Below are 24962 nucleotides of genomic sequence, written 5' to 3'. Positions count from 1 at the left end.
GCTTTGATATTGAACTACTTGGTATGCTAGACAGAACATTAAAAATATGTTTGTGTGTATGTAAATATTTCAAATTTGGCAAACTCAGGGACTCGAAAGATCATTGAAATAATCATGATACAAACAAGAGTATTAAGTCACTTGGTCAGTGATATCGTTCATCGCCTATTCTTGATTATTTTCTCTTAACTTGTGTTTTATAGAGTTTAGTAGGCAAGAAGGTAAAATTATTTTTATGTTGTGCTGGTGGCTGTATTTGGATTTTCTGCGTTTATTGAAGAATCAAAATGAACAAAGATGTACCTGTAGCTAATTTCTAATAAGTATTTGAATTATATCACAATTATAATGTTTTTTATTATCTACTGAAATGTATCATAATAATCTCCCAGACTGATTTGAATGTTTTTTTTTTTTTTGTATAATAGCAGTTTCACATCAGCTAAATATTTACATAAATCTGCTTGAAGCTTCTTCTGTTAAAAGAATCTGCTCACTATTCTTAAGTAGTGTGTTTTGTTTATAATAGAAAATTAAATTTACTAACTTGGTTTCATTAGGGCATTTTATTATTTGCGTGTTTAATTTCTGCAGAATATAGTCGACTCGACATAGCTCACTTAAACATTTTCCTTAAAAGAATAAATGCTAATTTTGAGACTCAGAAATATTCTGTAGAACTTTAAAATAGTGTTGTGTCTTATGTTATATTCCAATATGCCAATTCCGTAAGCAACATCATATCTTTAGTTAGGTAATAATTTTATTTCTACCTATTCGTTATTTGCCTTATCTCTTTGTCATTTTATGGACAATAGTCGTTCTAATGTTTGTATCAATTTCTAACTTTTAATAATAACACATATGTGTTATTAATAATAATTATATGGGCAAACATCATATACATTATTCTAAGTTTAAAATATCAAACGTTCTAAAATTGCATGTACAGTATAAATGAGAGTATTCCATAGAATTAAATTTCAAAGCAAGGTTAAACGCTTTTTGTAACCAAAAATTCCAGACATATTCATCAAATTCTTGTTCAGTTTTAGATACCCTCATATTAGGTTCCATATAAAACCGTGAAATTAAATAAAACTATTGTTTCCCTGACTATAAACTTAATAATAATTCATTGCCGATAATCGAAGATATTGAATAATCACATCACATGTAATGCCATTATAGATTAGCATAGTATAAACAATGCGCGCATTATGTGACTGGCATCTACTATTATTTCAATACGCATAACTTGATCAATAAATACATACTGGGATTTCGATATTGAAGATGTTATTATTTAATAATATAAAATCCCGTTTAACAACGTTTTCTGGAAATGGTTGTTTAAGGCGTATAGTCAATACAGTATCATAAAACATGTTTTGTAAATGCAACTTGTATTAATATGCCCCAAAATCAGTATTTCTTAAGTTTAGTTTGTACGGAAAATGACTTTTTACAGTGTCGTCAATTTTCCAACTGTCATAAGATATTTCAGCTGTGTAAATTATTTATGACAACAAAATTAATAGAAAATATAGAAATAGAACTCAATAAAGAACTAAGATATTAGCTTTCATAACTCTTATATATAGATATATATATATATATATATATATATATATATATATATATATATATATATATATATATATATATATATATATATATATATATATATATATATATATATAATACAAAAAACAAACAAAATTATATTTAATTGTGTTCGGACATTCTTCAGGAAGTGACGTTGCTATTGATATCGACGCGCTTGCTGTAGGTAATCCTGTTTTGAAAAAGGAATCAAGTTTCGTTTGCACTTTCGATGTTTGCTGTTTTTTTATGATCAACTCTCTAAAATTACGAAAATGCGTAGAATACAGTTGAACTTCGTTATCTGATGAATAGTCAATAAACGTTATTAGATCGTGTTCCAAATTTCTTCTCTTAAAATTTTCTTACTGAAGGTACAAATTCTTTGAAAAACGAATTTTGGAATATATCTGAGGTGAACCATGCTTTCTTAGAGCTATAATATGAAGCGAGCAGGTGATGCATTATATCTTTTAAAACTCTAGGTTTATGAGATTTGCCAACCATTACAGGAGTCAATCTATGCGATCCATTGGCGTTAGCACAAAGCAGTGCTGAAATCCTGTCTTGCTGATTTTTCTGTCAGAATTCGATTTGTCATATTTGGAGGCTTGTGTGCTTTCAGGAAAAGTACGCCATTACAAACCAGTTTCGTCAGCATTGTAAATCTGAGATTCTAATAGCATTTCGTTACTTATATGTTCTACTAATTTTTGACCAAAAGGTTCTATTCTTTTGGTGCACTTAAAACTTTGCCGTAAATTTTTTTATTCATGATTCCGTTCCTTTTGCGAAAGCGCCAGAGCCATCCATCACTTGCTCTGAATGTTATGTCCATATGATTTGCTAATTTAATTGCAGCAGATTTCAATTCGACTGCCCGGACCGAGACCCCACTATAGAACGTTGTTGGCCGTACCCTTTTAATATTCCTTTTTCCAGTGAAGTTTCACGAGCCAATTCATTCATTTTTTGAGATTGCTGTTCACTCCTATATCACACATTAACGCAAATTTATTTATTCTGCTTTTGTTTTTTTCTATGTCCGAAACAGTTTGTTTTTTATGCCATATTGATTACATATATGAGACACAGACGTTCGAGACTCCAACTTTTGTATAATCTCTAGTTTTTGATTGATCGTTAGATTAATTATTTTCCGTTTGTCCATATTTAACGGGTAGGATTGCGAAAATTTTAACTTATTTACTGGCGTAACTGATATGACTTGTACCAGTATTCTTTTCCAAAACATTTGTACTATAAAATAATATTGTATTAATATCATACAATGTTTATTCTAATAAAATGCTCATTTTATACATGTTTTGATAAATTCGCAATAAATCAATATAAGATTGATGACATCGGTTGGCTTCAATCAATACATATTTTGTTCTGAAGATATTTTCTTGTGGCATTTTAAATTAATTACTATTTAAATGGGAATAAGCCACAATGAAAGGTTAAAATACGTTTATTGACGTTTCAATTTCCACTTCGGAAATCGTTCTCAAAATACAAACATTAGTTTGTAATTTTTTGGAAATTGAAACGTCAATAAACGTATTTTAACCTTTAATTGTGGCTTATTCCCATTTAAATAGTAATCAATACATATTTGTTTGATTTTTTGCGATTCAGATTTCTCGTTTGGTAGCTACCATTCATTTATATGGGTAAATCGTGTCAATTTTATATGAAACTTGAAAGTTTACTATATCAATTTTGTTTACAAATGTGTAGCAGTATATCGGTCACAAAGGAAACTTGTTTGTATTAGCAAATATTTTGAACTTATAATACAAAAATAAAATATTTAATGGTTAAAACATCAAATGTGGTGAAAATTAAATAAGTTTATCTGGGTCGTGAGTCATGACAATATCACAAAAGGAAACACTTTCTGAAGTTTATTTTAAAAAGTACATAGTTATCTAACCAGTTGATAAGCAGTGTGAATAAATTATTAACGAAATTGTACTAAACTTAAAGCAATATTTATTATTTGGTTGGTATTCGACATAAAGGGTATTTGTCAAGTGGTATCTTCATAGATTCCTTTTGTCTCAAAAAATTGTTTTACATCAAAAAACTCTGATGGCTAAGTTATAAAATGAATAATACATCAGTTTCAATACGTGTGGATATAACAAGAGATAAGAGTATGGTTCTGAAACTATTTTCTTTTAAGGTGTTTTACACTGAATATGTTATATTTTTTGGGAATAAACTACAATGATTTGAATTACCTGTTTTTGATAATAAAAGGATAGGATGGAAAAAAGGATATTAAATAAATTGAGCATTTAATACAACCAACACAGAAAGAACAATAACAAAAAAAACAAAGAAATGTGTTTACAAAATATCTTGTGAATGTGACAATTTTTATTTGTTTGAAACTTCAAGACCACTAAATGTTATGAGAGTCGAGCGCAAATCATATACATTTATGGGACATACCATCATACATATTTCCCATCTTACTAAATAAACGAAATTGCGTAGAAAACAACAATATCATGCAGCGAGATCTGGTTATCGATACTGAAAGAAGAAGACAGTAATACGAAAACACCAACATTGATAAGGTAACAACATGACAAGAACACGTTGTTTATAACTTAAAACTTAAGAATAACACAACACATAACTAACAGTAGACAAAATTTGATTTGTCATCTAGTGTTAAAATAAAAACGTTTAAGTCCTTTAGTTCTAGAAGTATAACTGATGCCCCCATGATGGAGGCAAATAATAACCCTAAACTGTTAAGAATCCATTTAATGTCGCCAGTTGAAGACGAGTTTCCATAGCGAACAAACCTGCTAGTATATTATGAATACAATCCATAGTACGCAATTCATTAGATCTAATACAAAGAAAGGAAGATATATAAAGTGAATATTGCGTCGGTCTTATAAATTCAGAATGAATGAACATACAACTAAATAAATGTTGGAAACTAGGGCTAGAATTCTCGGGAGAATATCAGGAAAGGTTTATATTGGATGACAAAACAAAAATAAAATCGAAAAAACCACACAATAATAGAATGAAATAAATTGGAACCATACAAATTGTGCGGGACCATTTGACAACTTCCACATTATAGAAGAAGGAAGAAAGGTTTGATTTACAGCACTTGTTTTTTTTTATTAGATAACGTTGCGTATAGTCTATTAGATTTAGAATATTTTTCCCTACATCGGAGCATATGGGTGGAGGTCGTATTGTCCTTGAAAGTTCAAACTTGTTTGAATATCGATATCTTGTTATCTAGAAGCCTGATTAAATTGACCTGCAGAAAATGCACGTGTTAAACAAAAATTAATTTTGTAAATATTTCGAAAAACTATTTATAAGTCATGTAGTACGCATTTAAACTATTAGAATGGGACTCAAAGGGTATTAAAATCGATGGACAGAAATTAAATCGTTTCCGATATGACAATGACATTGTTCTCATAACAGATGACTAAGGTGAAGCCAGAGTTGTTCTGCAACAAGTACACCAGGTAACACAAATAGTCGGCTTAAAAATAAATTATGGGAAAACAAAAATGATGACAAATCTCGTTCCCAATAAGCTAATAGAAATCGAGAAATTGCCCATAGAATTTGTGGAAAGATATGTGTATTTGAGACACGAAATAAGATTAACGCGAGACAACTAGAACTATATGCTATTCAGAAGAGTAAGTTTAGGTTGGGCTGCATGCGGAAAACTGAGAGGCGTTTTTAAATCCTAATCCATTTAAAAAGGAACGTTTTCAAGCATTGTGTTATACAAGTCCTCGCATACGGAGCAGAAACCTTAACTTTCACAAAAAATTAGCGGAAAAATTGAAGACACAACGTAAAATGGAGAGATCAATGCTTGGAATAAGCTTGAGAAATTGACTAAGAAACGAGGAACTTCGTAGACGAACCCGGATAAGACCTTTCACACGATGGACCGACAACGTCAAAAGAATTTCTGTCGATTTAATAGCAGAGGTGCAGAACAGAAATTGATGAACACAGGGAAATACCGGACTAATTGAAAACAGTATATTTAAGACCACTACATAAAAAATGAGATAAAACCGTAAGGGGTAACTATAGAGACATTACAGTAATACCAATGTTCAGCAGGTAGTACACAAAAGTAATAAAATAATTAATTGACGATAAATATAGGTATCGACTTATTAATCGAACGGTTTACTCCTCCTATAAGGAGCGCATAAACCAACTATTTTTTTTTTGCATTTCTACCGCACCAAACCTTTTTTATTCCAAATGTATTTTTTTTTTTAATTTTCCAGGTGGGCCGGAAATTGTTATTAACAAATAACTTATAACAAAAAAACAATTTCCCGTATCGCTTTGAGTTAAAGTATTTTAGGCGCATCTAATCGAATTAAATACTTTTTCTATGTTGGTAATTTCTCGAAAATGCTTCCTTTTCCAGTTATTTGCAATTTTTTGTTGAAAATGCCTTAAATAGTGATTTTTGAGATTTTTTTTTAAACTACTGCATGGATTATAATTCTATAAAAGGTTTTATAATCTTTACACCTTCAAGTACTAGTAAGAATATTTTGACAAGGATAAATTCTATCTAGCCCAAAACATGTAACCAATTATTTCGAATATGCATTTCGAGCAATCTATCGCTGTATAATAAGTGTATAATAAGCGTATCCAGTTGCGGCCATACAAGCCCGCGACGCTTAGAAATCTTTGTTTAAATTTAAAACTATGTTTTTAGCAAGATACAAATCACTTATCCTTGTCAAAAGATTCTTACTTTACTTATACATAAAGGTTTAAAGATTATAAAGCTTTCCGTAGAGTTGTAATTCATTTAGTATTAAATATATCATTTACTTCAATGAGATACATCTAAAAAAATTTTACTCGAAGCGATTCGGGAAATTGTTTTATTGTTAGTTATTTGTTAATAACAATTTCCGTCCCACTTGGAAAAATTAACAAAAAAATACATTTAAACTTTAAAAAATATACACAATCGAATAAAAAAAGGTTGGTGCGGTAGAAATGCAAAAAACAATTTAGTCGGTATATACCGCTTCTAAGCATCCATTTAGGAATAAACCGCTCGCCTATGTAGAGGAGAAGTACAATGAGTGGTCAGAGCAGGACGTTCGTGTTTGTATCATTTGTTCACATTGAATCAAATAATAGAAAAGAAATTAAATTATATTTATGAATATATGAAGTTCTTATTTTTCTTCTTCTTCTTCTTCTTCTTCTTCTTCTTCTTTTTATATAGACACGACTCTGTCTGTTTTTCAATGTGCCTCCAGTAAGTTGTCATTCCATCGTTTTCGTGGTCTTCCTACTGATCGTCATCCTATTGGAGAACCGTCTCTTGCCGTCTTTACTAGTCTATTTGTTGTCATTCGGCTAATATGGTCGTCCATTCTACTCTTCTATTTCTTAGTCAGTTCTTGATGTTCTCCACCTTGCATCTACGTCGTATATCTGTACTTCTAGCTCTGTCCCATAGTGTCTTACCATCATCATTCAATCTTCGCTTATCCACTGCTGGACATAGATCTCCCTCATAATTTTCCATCTATTTCGATCTTGTGCCTCTTGCATCCAATTCCTATGACAACGTTTTAGATCGTCAGTCCAACGTGTTGGTGGACGACCTCTGCTTCGGTAGGCATCATCTCTTCGTCTCCATTCCAGTATCCGCTTTGTCCATCTATTATCTGTCATTCGAGCCACGTGACCTGCCCAGTTCCATTTCAGTGTTGCTACTCTCTCTACTGCATCAGCCACTCCTGTTCTTTGTCGTAGCTGGCGATTTGAGATCTTGTCTCGTAGTGAAACGCCCAACATAGCACGCTCCATCGCCCTTTAACACACACCGATCTTTTGAACTGTTCTCCTTGTCATGGTCAACGTTTCGGCACCGTAAGTTAACACTGGCAAAACACACTGATTAAACGTTTTTCTTTTAACCATTCTTACCATCATTTTTTTTAAATGTTTTCATCTCTGCTGTTTCTAACATCCTTTTTGTCCTCTCTGTGTCAGGTCTTGTTTCTGCCGCGCATTATTGGTCTGATGACTGTTTTGTAAATTCTACCTTTCGTTTCTTTCCCGATATTTTTATTTCTCCATATTGTTTCATTCAGGCAGCCTGCGGCTCTATTTGCTCTATTCACTTGATCTTCCACTTCCGTTTTGAGCTTTCCGTAGCTAGATAATGTGATGCCTAGATATTTAAACTCATCACTTGTTCTATTATCTGACCTTCCAGTTCCAATTTACATCTTAATAAATTTGCTGTTGTAACCATGCATTTTGTCTTTTTTGGGGAATTTAACGTGTTAAATTTTCTGGCGGTTATATTAAATTGGTGCAGCATACGTTGAAAATCATCTTCACTTTGAGAGAGTAGTATTGCGTCGTCTGCATAGCAGATTATTTTAAGTTGTTTTTCTCCCATTTTATATCCTTTTTTAGTTCTTACTTTTATTATTTCATCCATAATCTGAAAAGTAGAGGACTCAGGGAATCTTCCTGTCTTATCCCATTGAATATCAATAGTTACAGTTTTACGGCATATTTTTCTTCTTTTCGTTTCTGCTGCCTTTATAGTATAAATATGAGACCTTCGGTTTTATGTCCTTGTTGAAATCAACAATAGCATTTTTTTACTTATGTTATTCGTATTACAGGATTAAATTTTTATCCAAAATTACATTAAAATGTTTCACGATGGTAAACTCACACCATTTAACAATTTTGTCATAATTTTTGTTAATCATTTAATAATTGATTAAAATTTATTGTATTGGTATTTCTTAAATTTTCTTTTTTTTTTTCAGCTATCTCTATCCAGATGGCAGGTCCGTTAATCCTGACTTGTCTTGGGCGGTACAACCCAGTCAGGAGGATCATATAGCCGTTACACAAGAGCAATACGAGCTTTATTGTGAGATGGGCAGTACATTCCAATTATGTAAAATATGTGCCGAAAACGATAAAGATGTACGCATCGAACCATGCGGGCATTTACTTTGTACACCATGTTTGACAGCATGGCAGGCGGTAAGAACCATAAGCTTTTATTTATATTTAAATACCGGTTTTATTTTTATATATCGTTTTAAACGAGAATAAATTTAATGATAACAATTTATTATGGTATAGCTTTTTTTAACTATCACCATGCTTCATTTTTACATTGTTTCATTCTAGTTCAATACAATGAAAATTTTGAAGAACATTGCTATTGGTATAATAAACTGAAAAAGTCCTACATATCTTTCATTATTGGTAATGCCACAGATTAAAGTGCCTTGAACTTCTCAAGTTTCCTGCTATACTGCGTGTGAGTACTGGGAATATCAACCTCCTTATAGTCTTAATCATGTCTTTTAAGATAAACGTTTAATACCTATATATTGTTCAGGCCACAGTAGCACCTGTTTGTAAGTATGTGTCTTTTTATTACGAAATAAATAAAAATTTTATTTCTGACGAAATTAAAAAGCGTCTGTTACAAGGGATCGCCTTGTTTTATACCCTTCTTTGTTGGGAAGACTTTGAATTTTTCAAAAGATGTTTTCGAAACCTACGTTAATTTCCAATATCGTGTATTTTGAAAACGAATTTGCACCTGGATGCCAAAACTTCAAATAACAAGGAGCCGTTAATTAACACTCTAGTAATGAGCCTATAAAAGTTTGTAATACGGTGATGATAGTTTGAAAATTTCCTGCCGTTTTTAAGGGGGATACTATTAGTGAATATTTTCACTCCAAAAGGTTCAACCCATTAGTAAAAATAAATTTTACACTTTTAATTTCAGCTGGGAAGATGGATCAGAAGGCACATAATTTTAAAGGGCTTAAAGTTAAAAAGTTTGAAAATGGTTTACTCGCTTCAAGAAAGTATTGAAATTATTTTTATTTATGGAGGGATTAGAAAGGACTATGGAGACTATGGACACTTTTGTAAAATCATATCTGAACAGTTGAAACAACGTCCACAAAAACATTTTTAGCAGAACAGTGATTCAACGGGAGATTTCCGAATAGATGCATTATCACTTAAATCCGTTATACCTATTTTTTGGGATTATCAGAATCTGGCGATATTGGTGAAATTAAAGAATTAAGTTGGTTTCAATGCATATGAAAATTTTTGTAAAAGAAAATATGCCCGAAATTATCCCTAGAACGTGCTTTTTGTTTCCCAAATAACATTCCTTTAGCTTTAAGACTTTCATCGAGATCAGGTAATTATTAAGAAGGCTATAAGAATATGTGGTTCCACTGAGTATAGTAGCGCCTTAAAACCACAGCCTAAATTCTTGATACCTCCTTCTTCTCCTATGTACCATCTCTTTGAGGTTGGCGACCAGTACTTCAAAGTTTTGCCTATTGTGGGCTTGGTGTATGAGAGCGTTTCCTTCAGTTCTGGTCCAGTCTCTTATATTCGTGAGCCACGATTTCTTCTTTCTTTCTATACCACGTTCTCCTTTAATTTTTCCCTTAATAATTAGCTGTAATTGTTCATATTCTTTGTGCATTATATGTCAGAGATATGAATAGTTCCTAATTCTGACCACTTTCAACATATGTGAGCGAGTATTCATCCTTAACAACACTTGTGATTGAACACTGCATTGGTTGTTCTTGTGATTCAACTAATTCTCAACATTCTTCTGTACACCCACATTTCCTTGTTTGGGTGTCCATATTTTGCAGCCATACAGAAGCAGGGACCCTATATAAATCTTAGTGGTATTGCCAATTTTGGGTTGCACAGTATGTTTCTCGTGTGTATGAATCCTGCTCTGGCAATATCAATTCTTCTGTGAGCTTCCTTTGAGTGGTCTAGTTGACAATATATTTGAACAGTTTCCAGATTGATTCTATCGATTCTAACAATAAGATTATGATGGGTTTGTAAGTCTCGTTTGAAAATTAACCTTTTTTTTTAATGAATACTTCTTATCGCTTGGTATGATGTTTTTACGCGGGCCCGAACTCATTATTAACGTGACTCGAAAAATTAAGACGCGTGCAGTAACTAAATAAAATGAAATTAAATAAAATTAGTTTTCCGCGCGACGACGATAAGAAAGCTATGCTCCCTCTCCTCGGTCACTCCCAGAGTACCACAGCCCGTTTTTTGTTTTTTTTTTTAATCCATTATAGTGAAATATGATATTAATCAAAATTAAGTAATTAAACATAAATACAAGATAATAATGAAAATGTAAATGATTAATAAATTCTATATTATATATAACGAATTTTGAAAATTACTAAAACCATCAAACACTTTTTCAAAGATTTTTAAAAATTTTAAAGATCTTAAATGTGTGGTGTTATTATAAAAAAATATTAACAATTCAGTAATAGGCAGACATAAAATTTCATTAACCCGCATATAGTAATAACGCGTTATAAGAAGTATTCACTTCTATCTGCACTCTCCAATTGTCACGCTCTGCTTTTTCTTATGGTATTAATTTTAAACCCTATTCTGATGCTCCCTTCTATGAGCTTATTCATTAGTATCTGGAGCTGTTTTTTATTTTCTTTCATACCTTATGTTGTTTATTACAATGCCATTGATTCTTGCTGCCTCCGGATCTTCGTCTAGTGAAGACCGGATTATATATTCAGCTTATACAATAAAATAATTGGGGATAGAAAGCACTTTGGGTAGTGGTATATATGCGGTTGTTTGTCAGTGAGCGTCTCAGTTTCATATGCACGATTAAAGAAGAGTGGCAGATATTCGGTTGGACTTAAATTTTTGAAGTGTTCGGTCACCGTAGCTTCTTCACCGGGTACCTTGTGTGCTTTTGTTTCAGTTAGGCCGGTGTTACCTCTGAGGGAAGAATTGCGATGTCGTAGTCTATATCAACTTGAAGTTGATGTAGACTACGACCCAAAAATAATAATTATTATTACATAAGGTATCTTTCCCAATTTTTTTATAACAGCACTGGCGTTTCCAGAGACCTGAGATTTCTTTTATGTTCTTGTGTAGTTAGTTCTCTGTCTTTATGGTGAGCCTGGAGGTATTCTACTTCCCTTACATCTATTCCCTAATCATATATATTTTGCTTCTTTAATTCGTTGGTCTATTCGCTTATTTAATTGCTTGTTGTATTTACTTATGTCTTTATTTTTGACTATGCGTCTGACATTCATCAAATCTAGTATAATCATCAGTCATCCACGGTTTCCTTACTTGATACCACTTATCTCATAATAATGTTGTTTTTTCTTTGTAATAACTTCCGTTAATTAATGGTGATAAAACTTAATTTACTCAAATTAAAATATAATCACATTTTTCCATTTTTAGGGATCAGAAGGCCAAGGAAGCCAAGGCTGCCCCTTCTGCCGAGCCGAAATCAAAGGAACAGAGCAAATAGTCGTCGATCCTTTCGACCCCAAGAAGTCTCATCAGAGACCCAAAACAACAATGTCGAACGCGACAGGCAATAACTTCGGCAACAACCTTGATGACGACGATCTGGAGTTAGAGGTAGCGAATGACAAATCTAGCACAAATGATTATGCCGAATAGATGTGTGTTTACAGAAGTTAAAATTAAATGGAAAATGTAAAGATTTAGAATAATATGTATTTATGTCAAAGTATGCCTGACACAAGGCATTCAGTAGGATTTAAATTGTGATTCAGTATTAATAAAAAGGGAAACGAAAAACGGAATGTATCATAAATAAAACATCGATATATTTTAAGGTTTCTGATTATTTGTTTGCCCTTTGGCAAAATTGTTTTCTTGGTATTTTCACAGTCCTCTCATTCACATTTCCCTTTCTTCCGTCCACTATTAATTACAGTGTGTTGTTTTCACAATATTTGCTGGTTTTTGTCTATTGCCTTATTTGTTATATAGTGGAATTCTATTAATTTAGTCAGTTTTTAGGTTAGCTCTAATGTTTTGGATATTTTTTTCTGAGATTTTCAGATAACTCGTCTTTAATAATATTTGCAATGTGTTTATATATTTCCATATTTTTGTATTGTAATTTTGCAATGCCTTATCAGATTTAATTTCGTGTAGATTGTTTGTACTCTCGTACAATATCGTTTATTCGATGTATTGCATATAGTTTACATAAACTGTTACATTTCGTTGAAAATATAGTTGTTTCTTTGGAATCATGTTGTTATATGCAATTTCTATTCTTTTAGAGTGGTCTTCGGCTTAACATATTATCTTAATTTCAGTAAATTATGTTATTCATTGTTTTTATCGACGTCAGTACTATTCTTAGATCCATAATAATACATGATAAACATCTTCAGTAAGTCTATTGGACACATGTGTGCCAGTTGTTTATATTTTAAGGTATTAATAATTTGTTACTTCTTCTCTGACTCTAAACTTTTATCCAAATATCTCTCATTACTCTATCCGAGTTGTACTATCGAAATTATTTAATATACGAGGGTGGCTTGATATAAAACTAGCCTTTGATAGAAAAAAAAAGTTTTTTGGAATTAAATCGATTTATTTCTCAACATAGTCTCCTTTTAACTCGATACACTTAGTAAGACGATGTTCCAATTTTTTTATCCCATCCGAATAGTACTTTTGCGCGAGCTCTTCAAAATAGGCCGAAGTTTCAGCGACGACTTCATCATTTGTTGCGAAACGACGTCCTCCGAGCCATTTTTTTAGGTTTGGAAACAGGAAAAAATCGCTGACGGCAAGATCTGGGGAATATGGTGGGTGTTCAGCCAATTCATAGCCCAATTCTTGTAATTTTGCCATGGCGACGGCCGATCGGTGAGCCGGTGCATTGTCTTGGTGAACGAGCACTTTTTTGCGTTTCAAACCGGGGCGTTTTCGACGCAATTCGGCATCTAATCGATCCAATAATGCTGCGTAGTACTCACAATTGATTGTTTTTTCTTTTTCCAAGTAGTCGATGTGGATGATGCCCTTCGGGGTCATTCGGCGAAAACAGTCGCCATCACTTTGCCGGCCGAATGTGCACTCTTTGCCTTCTTAGGCGGCCCTTCGCCGCGTTTGCGCCACTGTTTCGACTGTTCTTTGGTTTCCGGTGTGTAATAAATAATGCACCCAGGTTTTATCAACGGTAATAAATCGGCGAAAAAAATCCTTCGGATCGCGCCGTATCATCGCCAAAAGCGTCTCCGAAGTGGTCACACGTTTTTGCATTTGATCGATTGTCAGCAAACGCGGCACCCACCGCGCGGATAGCTTTTTCATGTCCAAATGATGGTGAATGATGTGTACACGGTCGTAGGAAATGTTTAGGACCTCTATTAACTCGCGGAGCTTAATTCGACGATCTGCCATAATTATGTCATGGACTTTGTTGATCATTTCCGGCGTGTTGACTTCATTTGGACTTCCGGGACGCTCATCCTCAAAAACACTCGTACGACCACGAAAAAATTCAGCTTTCCAAAATTTTACTGTTGCTAACGAAGGTGCAACCTCACCATAAACTTCGTCCAGGTCGGCTTTGATTTGCACATTCGTTTTACCCTTTTTTTGGAGGAACTTAATCACCGAACGATACTCGACTTTTTTCATTTCTCCGAAAACACAAAATTTGCTTGCTTTTGCCGGCTATAAAAACAAAACTAATTGTTGTTAAAACTTAAAATGTTGACAGACGTCATGTCATGAATGGCAAATGTCAACACCGAAACCAATTCGGTATCAATTAGCGCCATCTACCAAAGGCTATTTAATATCAATCTATCCTCGTAATAAATTAGTTTTTGTATTGTGACATTTTTTAGGATATCCTATTCCATATTATTCCCGTTAAGTTGTGATTATTTCTTTTATTAATGGTGATATTTGATTATCAGAACGGTATTCAAAATCAAAATCTAAAAAATAGCAAGTCAAAGTATGTAAAAAACGAATTCACTCTGATAGTAGATAACAAAACGCCGAAATCACAAACAACAGGCTTAAAAATTTTTTGAAAGCTGGTTTATGACAAATAGTATTGATACTCTATTTAATTCCCAAAAGTTTTAATAAAAATTAGCAAGAATATTATTCTAAATCTTTCATTTTTTAAGGTGTACTGTCTTTTTCCTCCTGCCCGTTTGGCTGTGCTTATCACATTATTAACTTATTTTTTTTTATTTTGTCATAATGTGCTTGTCCCGATGTGGCTTTTGTATGTCTTTGTTTTTTGGGATTTTGGATCTTATTTGCCTGTTAATGTGTTCACTGCCTGCAGCTGATTTTGGTTCAGTTTTTTTAATTGTTATTGTAATTAAATATATTTTTTGTTTTTTTGCAACATTTTTAGAGTTTTGTTGTTGAATTTTAACTGTAAATACACTAGATGATCAATATACTTTACATGTTAATAATGTTAAATTCTAAAATTATTAAAAAATTTTAAACCTACGTTAATTTAGGGATATTCTACTCACCTCCTCAATAAAAAATATTTATAATCAACAGCCAAACATAAGCCAACTCTATTAAGTTTCATACAAAAATTGAAATAGTTTACACACAAACATCAAAAATAATTAGCTACTGGAAACCAAAAACGCAACAAACCAAAGAAATATTGATTATAGGTGACTAATATTGGAAGACTTCTTAGATTATTGCGAATTCATGGAACGTATGTAAAAGGAAAATTTTCATTAAAATAAACACTGATCTGTAGTAAACTGATATACATTTTTGCCATTTCAATTCTTAATAGCAAATCTTTACCAGTTTTACTGTTCATACTGGGATATAGACCTAAGAACCAATACTATGTATAAACATCAGTTTTCAACTCTCCGTGTGCCGTGTGCGGTGCACATTTTGGCGGTTGTCCGTATTCTTCAAACCATTTGTAGAATTCTGTTTTCGGCTCTTCGATCTATAGTGGATACTCCTTTAATATTACACCAGTCACTTATGTTTTTTAGCCAGAAATGATGTTTTGATTAATAAACACTTACAATGAAGTATGAAACTTCTAATGTAGTTGGTCTAATAATTAATAAAAATTAAAGGATTACAAAATTGTTTCAAAAAGTTTTCGCCCCTATGAGACCATCATCAGTGATACCTGAAAGTAAGTAATTCCACGTTAATTTAATCAAAAAGGGGTGAACTTTTGACTATTAAAAAACATGTGGTTTTTTGAACTTATTGGAATCCTTTGCAAAAGACACTTCCAAAAAGCGTATGGAAACCTTTAATTTACATTTAAAATGATAAATGAATTTAAAATTAAATGATATGTTAAAATATTAAAAATACTTTAACATAACATTTTAAATGTAAAGTACAGGTTTTTATACCGTTTTGGAAGTAGTTTTTTGAAAATGCTAATTTAAATAGGATTTTTTTATTTTCAGGTATCACTGATGATGGTCTGGTAGGACCGAAAACGTTTTAAATTTTGTAATTCTTTTGGATATTTTCATAATTTTGTAAATTATTATATCCATTATATTAGAAGTTTTACACTTCACTAAAGTTTTATTGAAACTAATCCATCCACTATAGCCAACACCTGAGAATTTTCCTTTTATAAGTTGTTTTGTTTGTTTGCTATGCTTCATTAGCTTGTTTGTCAACTGAAGATGTATATACATGAATAATATTTAGATTGATTGTTTATTGATTGATTGGTTTGGAATTTATTCCATAGTTCGGATCACTGCTTTCCTGAAAAGTAAAAAATGTTCCGTTTTTCTTGCACATGCCACTATCTGGCTTTCTGGCTTCACTAATTCCCAGGATATCGATATTAAGTCTGAGCATTTCTTTTATGACATGATCAAGTTTACCTGTAGCAAAAAATGTTCTTGCATTTCATGTACCAATGACTTTCTCAGTTTAGTTATTCTCTGATGATCAAACATGTGGTCGGTACTATGGGCCACATTGTTTATGTTTCCTGACATGAAAAAGAAGAGTTACAGGACAATTAGTTAGGTTCCTATTTACTTTCCACATTGCAATACAGAGACCGTTCGTCTAGTTTAGTTCCGCCCTCTGTTCCTCAGAACTTGAACTGACGAAAGTCATTCTCTCGCGCCAAAGTCTGATTTTGATACAACTGCTGTCCTGTACTTAGGTTTGACTACTCTTGTTTAATGGCGGTGATACATGCCATTCACGACACGTTACCTGGGTTCCTAGAGCATTTTTTATGATATGCTTTCTAAGACATAGCCGCTATTTGGTCAAGGACTGCTTATTCAATATATTCGCAGCTAACTTTCATATTTGAAGGCTATCCAGTATCCGCTATCTGTGACCCCACTGGTAGTCTGCAGTTCAACCCCAGCTCTGAACCAACAGTGACCCCACCGGTATTCTGCAGTTCAGCTCCAGCTCCGAACCAACAGTTTCTACTAATAAACTTTTTGTGACCGAACTACTTGAGTTCACAAACCAGTTATAGATAAGCATAAAATTCAGTTAGCAAAAGTATAAAACCAGTTACAAATAAGCATAAGCATAAAAATTCCTTTCTTACGTTTGGTACTTGTTTTCTTGACTGGCTCGATGCTATGTTTTTCCAGCTCATTCTTAGGTAGATATCTCATCTGTCCGAGACCAATTTCAGGATTGTATATAAATAGCTTTCACGTTATTATTACTAAGACGTTTATCGGCTCTATGCCTGAATTTTTATTAAGTAATTGTGTAAATTTTGAAGGTTAAAAATCACTTTAAAAATTTTGTTTAAATTTCTATGTTAGAATGACCAAAGGACAATGCCAGTGTACTTATCCAGTAGTGGTCACTGGAAAATGTAGCAATTGTTATACATTATTAAAATGTAGTTCTTTACAAGATACGCCCCAGTCGCTCATTCAGATACAACTGAAGATTCTGAACTGTTAAATATACGAAGTATCCAGAGAGTAGTGGAGCAATATTTTGTTCTATCAATCCTGCTCTTTCATTTATATTCCGATAGTACCTTCCTAAAAGTACTGTTGGTACAAAATATTTAAATAAGTTTGAAGAAAATAATCATCATCATCAATCTTATTGCCTTTATACCTATACGGGTCGGCTTTCAGAATTATATATCTTCATGATTCAATGTTGCGTCATATCAGTAATAATCCCCGTCACAGACATGTTTCGTGTAGGTATATCTGTATCTGAAGTGTAGCGAGGGCGAGTCAAATCTCACAGCACTTAGGCCACAATTGACCCATTGTGCATCATCCCAGGGAGCTGCCGCCCTTAGCTCATTGTCCATTCTACCATTTCCAAGGTGGTCACCAGGAGACATCTCCCTTACGTAGGCAGGTGTAGGCCAGGTCTCGCCGAACGCGTACTCTTATATAAGGTTAAGATAACTGATGGCATGCTCAACAGTTTGGTCTTCTCATTCACACTTCCTGCATAGAGCTGTGTCTACTAGCTCCAGTGTGCGGAGGTGTTTGCTTAGTTGATAATAACCAGCTAAAAAACCAAATGTCAAACGTAGGTTTTTCCTGGTCATTCTCAAGTACTTCTTTGATGCTGACTTTTCAAGGTTTCTTAGTGTTAACCTGGCAAGTCTACATTCTTGCCCTTCTTCCCATCTTTTCACGGATTCCGGTTGACCAACCAAAAAGATCACGAGGTCCTAAGAGTCTTAGGCCTGCCGCTTTCCTAGCTGATTAGTCAGCAATGCGGTTGCCTTTATCCCCGTTGTGTCCTTTAACCCACTTCGGGATGATGTTATTATTATCCGAAGCTTGAGTTCGTGAATCATTGCTAACCTTGATGTGACACATGGTCAATTCAAGGTTAGTAGCGCTTGTCTGCTGTCCATGCAGATTATTATGATTTTTCCTTTCTAACCACTACTTCCAATAAACTTATTGGCAGTCAGCTATTCTTCTTTCGGCGATTCTCATTTAGATATTGAACGTGCCTTAACTAGCTTAACATGTGCTCTCTTATATTGACATATAAGTTTTGATATTTGGTTGTTTGAGTACAACTGAGTCTCCTAACAACGTATAACTGCTTATTTGGTTCATATAGTTGAGAGAAACATTTTTTTGCTTATTTGCTAGGACAAGGTTAACACTTCATCCACTTTAAAAATTTTTAGTATTAACCACTCTTTGAAATGTATTGTAACGTTAACAGGTCTTGTAGCTAAGTTAAAATCTAATGCCTCTTTATGATTAACGTTATTTAAGTACCTATCTTGGCTGTTCTTCCATTTTCACGTTTGTAGAAGAGCTAGTCATCATCGTCATCATGCAACCTCTTCTGTCCACTGCTGGACATAGGTCTCTCCCATATTTCGCCAATTTTCACGGTTCTGTGCGTCTTGTTGCCATTTCTTGGATATTCGTTTAATGTTGTCCATCCAGCGTGTTGGTGGTCGTCCTCTGTTGCGTTTGTCTTCTATTGGGAGCCAGTCAATTAGTTTTCTGCTCCATCTTGAGTCTTTTAGTCTCGGTATGTGACCTGCCCAATTTTATTTCAGCTTGGCTATACGTTCGACGACATTAGTGATACGTGTTCTTTTCCTTAGGTCTTGATTCCTTATTTTTGTCTTTTTTTGTAATCGATAGTGCTGTTGTTTTTGTGAGAGTGAGAGTTTCTGCTCTGTATGTCATAATAGGAAGAACGCATTCGTCAAATGTCTTCCGTCTCATAGCTATCGGAATATGCTCTTAAAGATGTCTCTCAGTGAACCATACGCCGCCCAAGCAAGTGTTATTCGTCGTTGAAATTCACAGGTCTTATTATCCTTGCTTATTCTGATTTTATAACCGAGATATATGTACTTTTCTGTCAATTCTACCACTTGATTTTGGATAGTTAAGTGTTCGCTGGGAACCAAATTTGTCATAAATTTGGTCTTACTGATGTTCATTTTTAGACCTATGGTTGAAGATACGTTTTCTAATTCTTGTAGCATTTGTTGTGCTACAGCACGCAGATCTTCGGTAATAAGTACAACATCGTCGGCAAAACGCAGATGATTGAACATTTCCCCGTCTACTTTTATGTCTCTTTTTTCCTACTTTAGCATTTTAAAGACGTATTCGAGGACCGTTATAAATAATTTAGGTGAGAGAGTGTCGCCCTGTCTCACACCTCGCTTTATATGGATTTCGGTTTGTGGCGTTTTGGTACAATGTTTGTACTAAGTTTGTAACCCTGTAGTCTATTCTACTATTGATATAAGGTTGAATGTTCGAATAAATGAACTTTGAAAATTAAAGGGAGATATCGAGCATAGTTGTATTAATTTAATCTTGCCCAAGTACTTCCGCTCCCTAGAGTATCTTCAGGTTCATTTCGTCAATTTTGGGCTATCCAACAATTGCAGAATGTCATCAACGGGAGAGATTCTAACAGGAGAGATTCTCTCCTGCTTCTCCTGATTCTCACTCACCATTGAGACATACTGAAACTGGACGACGATACATTGCACAGCTCCCGCCATACATTGCTTATTTAAAACTTTATTAAATACTGTGGTGAAAATTGTAAGGTAGTAGAATTGGTAAAATTGAATATGTTTACTGAAGAATTCTTCACGTACTTGGCGGATACTCTTTCAAAGTCAAACGAATTCAATTTATCTTTATATATGGTTTCGACATATTAGTAGTTCACGTTATAATTAACACGTTTATGAAAAAACTAATTTCGGGAAGAAGTGTGTTACGGAAAGCAAGTACTATTTTCTTGTGACATTTTAATATAATTTACTATTTTTACTGGGACTTAACCACAATTTTAGTTTAAAATATGTTTATTTTGACGTTTTCATTTCCACGTCAAAAATATTCTTTTTAAATTTTATTTGTTTTTTATTTATTTAAAAATTTTCGAAGTGGAAATCGAAACGTCAAAATAAACATTTTAAATCAAAATTGTGGGCCTGGTGGCTCATGCGATAGAGTGTCTGACTTTGAGAGAGCCCGGGATCGATCCCAATCGCCTACGAAAACATCTAGATATTTTTACATATGTACAGGCTCCACGTCGACTCAGCCTGAACAAAATGAGTTCCTTGAGTAAACCTTGGGGGGTAATAATAGGCGGTTATAGCGTAGCACCGGTCCTGTTACGTCCCTTGTATACCATAGGCCCAAGAGATAGAATGCTGCTATAATCCCAAAACCACACTAGTGTTATCACGGAAGACTCTAATCATTATTAAACTAAAATTGTGATTAATTACCAGTAAAAATAGTCTGTTTGAAGAAACTATAAACATATCTTTTTCAGTACCCCATACCAATATGAGAAAGAATACTTATTAAAACTAAATGTCGAAACCAATTGGATGTATCCGTCTCATTGGCTTTAAAAGTGACATATTCATGTTGATGCTAAAGCAATAATGACAAAAAATGGGGAAAAAATTGTAACAAAATGTATCTTCATAGTAAAAATAGGTTATTCCCTAATTTGGAAGTTTTTATGAGATGAGTTAAGGTAAACTGTGAACCACAATTTCAAACAATTGCTCGATATTTAAGGTACATCTGCTGCTTGTCTAGTGTATTTTCGTTTCTATTATACTAATCTATTTTATTAAAAACCGTCAGTGACATTTTCGAAAAAGAATTATCTTTTTGAAATATACACCCTTAATATAATTTTAATAAAAATAGCACTTAGTTAAGATTTGGGCATACTAATATGTTCATAATCGTTGTTGAAATAAATAAAGTTTTAAATATATGGAAAAATGTTCAACCTACAATTTTATACGTATGTTTACAAATTTTGTCAACTCAGTAACTTGAAAGGTATGTTGATCATCTGGTACTTACACATCGAGGACCACGAAATAACCAAAAGCCTTACGTTTTTGAAAATAAAGGTATTTATAAGCAGAGCTTTAATTTTATAATAAACTTTCTGAGTCTAGATTCAAAGTAAATTTGAATTACTGCGTAATCTTCATAAGATATTATTTATAAAACATCATCCACTATAATTTGCATGAATACTTAGGTTTGTTTGCGAACACGCACTCTCATAGCACATCATCATACTAAGCAAACATTGAGTCATATCAAAAGACTCAATAAGTTATTTTCTAGATAGGTATCCATACAAGGATAATTGGTATTTTTATTTTTAAAACAGCAAAAAATTGATTTATTTCTCTTTAGCAATATTTAAAAAGCTATGGATCTGATTTAAAAAGATATGGATCTGTTTTAAGAAACGTGTAAAATCATTAGTTGCACTTTGCTTATACATGATGTGAATATATGAACGGGTAATGTGTTTTAATGTACTGTGAATTAATTACACTTACCAGCTTTAAAATACTTCGTAGACTTTTCGACTTTTATTTCTAAAATCGTTTTCAAAATATTTTTGAAAAACTGTTTTATGTTGTTTTTTTTTTGTATTTGCATAGTTAAAATGTGTTTTTGATTGTTACATGTCATAGGCTCTACTATTGGTGAATATAATACACACAGACCTTACTCATAATAGGTCTGAAGTGTGTGCGACTGATATGCAATAAGACGGTGGTCTCCAATAAACGCCGTACGTTGCGTATAGCGGTACCCGATACATCGCGTCTGTATACTTTTACAATAGTTGCATGCTGCGTTCAGCGTACAATAAGAAACCACATCCATTATTTATTATATAAATCATACAGACGCGACGTAAGGCTTAACCCTGTACGCGGCGTACGTCGCGCGACGTTTATTGAAGATCACCGCCTAACATTACCTTGCCATAAATCATCTAAAAATTGCACAACCATTTTTCTGATATCTGTGGTAAACATTTAAATATATGCCACAGTCATTTGATTTTTTGAGTCTCCTCCACTGCATATTGAACGTATACTTTTTCTGTAAATCACTTTCTATTTTGTAATGCTGATCCAACATGTTTATCCATCTTGTTCCGGGGTATTCAGTATTATGAAAGATGTGAGGCAACAAGTGACAAAAGGAAACAGAAAAGCGGCATGCCTCAACGCACCAATATAGAGAAACAAACACCTGAAAGTAAATCGGTAATCCGGCCAGTCATGGTGTACACCGCAGAAATAGAACCTGAAACTAGGACAATACGAAAATAGTAGAAACAAATAAAATGGGAATTCTAAGAAGATTATTAGTGAAAATATTGGTGAAGAAAATAATTAGTAATGAGATCAGAAACATGTCCGGGATAGACAAGATAAATGAGTGGGTTTAATATAGAAAGGAAGAATGGAAAGGACTTAAAAAGAGATGGAATGATAATTTACAACAGTATAATAGGCAACGTTTAGACAAACAAGCGATACGCGTAAATAAAAGATTTCAAATTTTGTTTATCAAACTTGTGCTTTGAGTGTTCCTTAAAATGCTTCACTGAATTTACTGGCTTTTTTGTATAATTCTTTGACGTTAGTTTTGTCTATTTAACAATGATGATTTATTAATGTAGGAGCAATACGGAATATATCTTAGTTGGGAGAATACAAATAGAATCACTAAAGATGCGGCGTATGAAGCGCTTGGCACGAGAAAAGTTCATAGCAACGGAAACAGAACAATAAGAAAGCTTCTGGTTCTATCGAGAAGTTTAACAAAAATGTACAGAAAAGAAACAGGTTTACGTTAAATACCGAGCAGCAAGAACTTGTACGCTGAATACCGAAAAAAAAAAAGAAACGAAACGTTGAATTCGGTGAAAAAAGCGAAAAACCAATACTGGAAAACATTTTTCAAAAGGAAGGAAAACGAAAGAAACAGATTTGGGGGTGGATCAGATCACAAAGAGAAGAAGTTGATCAACTATAGTAGAGAACACGAAGGAATTGATGAATACACTAGAAATATAATTGAAATCGAACCACAGGACATACAATCAGCCCTCCAGAAATTAAAGAATAGGAAAAGTCCCAGACAAGACAGAATCCAAAATTAACTGCTAAAATATGGAGGACAGAATCTAATACAACAACTAACACAATTAATTGAGAAAATCCTCTACCAACATAGAATCCCAAATGAATTGCAAACTAGCAGTACCATACTTATGTTTAAAAAGTGAGATAAACAGCTTTCCTCAAATTATAGAGGAATAAACTTACTTAGCACAACAGTAAAGCTTACGACAAATGTTATAACAAACAAGATCAATGGCCTTATATCCTTAGAGTACAAGCAACAAGTATTTGTTGCTTGTACTCAGATCAGGCGGATCTTGCACACTTGCCGTTTTTGTCCTAAGCCTGCCTATATATGTTTCATTCAAATTCCACATGATCTAATCAAAACTCTGGAAAACGTATATAAAGTGAATTAAATTCAAGCTAAATTAAACGGAGCACTTACCAATCCAATACTAACTGGGAATGGCATTCGTCAGGGTGACTCACTGAACCCGTTGCTCTTCAATAGTATTGAAAACTGAACTGAAACTGAAAACGACGACGACCTACAACGACTCCTACATCAATTTAACCTCACAGTCAAATGGAACATGGTGATATCTGCCTTAAAAACAAAATGTATGACAACATCAAAGACACCTGTAAGATGTAAACTCGGGGTATGACTTATCCAACAAAAGATGAATAAATACTTAAACATATAACTATCAGGCGATGGCGATGTTGAATCAGAAGAGAACAAACAACGAGTGCAACAAAAAATTAGCTGGCTGTCTAAACAAGACAATATGGTGCAATAAAAGCATTAGGGCAGAGGCTAAATCGAGAATATACAAAGCTGCTATAAGGCCTATAGTGACATACACCGCAGAAACTAGACCTAAAACAAAAAAAAAACCAAAAGATTGCTTGAAACAGCAAAAATGAAGGTACTTCGTCGCCTAGCTGGAAAGACTCTTCTAGACAGAGAAACAATGGAAAATATAAGAAATACATGCAGGTTAGACGATATTAATGTTTGGGTGCTAAACAGGAAAAAAGAGTGGGATGAACATATTAGCACAATGGAAGAAAAAATGAATGGTAAGAAGTGCTCTAGGTAAATCGCTAACGTGATGGAGAATATAGGCCGACCCTGAAAAGGGTGGTGCTACAATCTGAACGTTGATACAGGTGGATGAAGTTTAAACAGGTGATTTGCCTAGAATAAAGACGGAAGAAGAAGATTTATTAATATTTTATTTTCTTCTTTGTCTTTTTAAGTTCAATGTATTCAAAATAAGTACCATGGAAATGCAATATGTAAAAATATGACTCAAAAAATTAGTACAAACGGTACATAATCAGCAAAGAAGATTTATAAGAATAACTGATAACGAAACAATAAGACAGAAAATTATTAGGTTCTGAAAGTTTTCTTGTGGCATGTTTAACTTAGATATTTTTAAATGAGACTAAGGCACAA

General features: G+C 33.4%; 1 protein-coding gene across 1 annotated transcript in view; it reads left to right on the top strand.

The window, feature by feature from the left end:
* Cbl (E3 ubiquitin-protein ligase CBL) overlaps window positions 1–24962 on the top strand; it is a 242503-nt gene that overhangs the window by 186429 nt on the left and 31112 nt on the right. The window contains exons 4-5 of the mRNA XM_072534757.1: window positions 8463–8685; window positions 11968–12150. Of these exons, the coding sequence (XP_072390858.1) occupies window positions 8463–8685; window positions 11968–12150 (406 nt within the window). The remainder of the gene's footprint in view (window positions 1–8462; window positions 8686–11967; window positions 12151–24962) is intronic.

The sequence above is a fragment of the Diabrotica undecimpunctata genome, chromosome 6 (genome assembly GCF_040954645.1).
Source record: "Diabrotica undecimpunctata isolate CICGRU chromosome 6, icDiaUnde3, whole genome shotgun sequence".
Lineage (NCBI taxonomy): Eukaryota > Metazoa > Arthropoda > Insecta > Coleoptera > Chrysomelidae > Diabrotica > Diabrotica undecimpunctata.
Note: the sequence above shows the minus strand (reverse complement) of the source record. Positions and strands in the feature narration are given on the sequence as shown.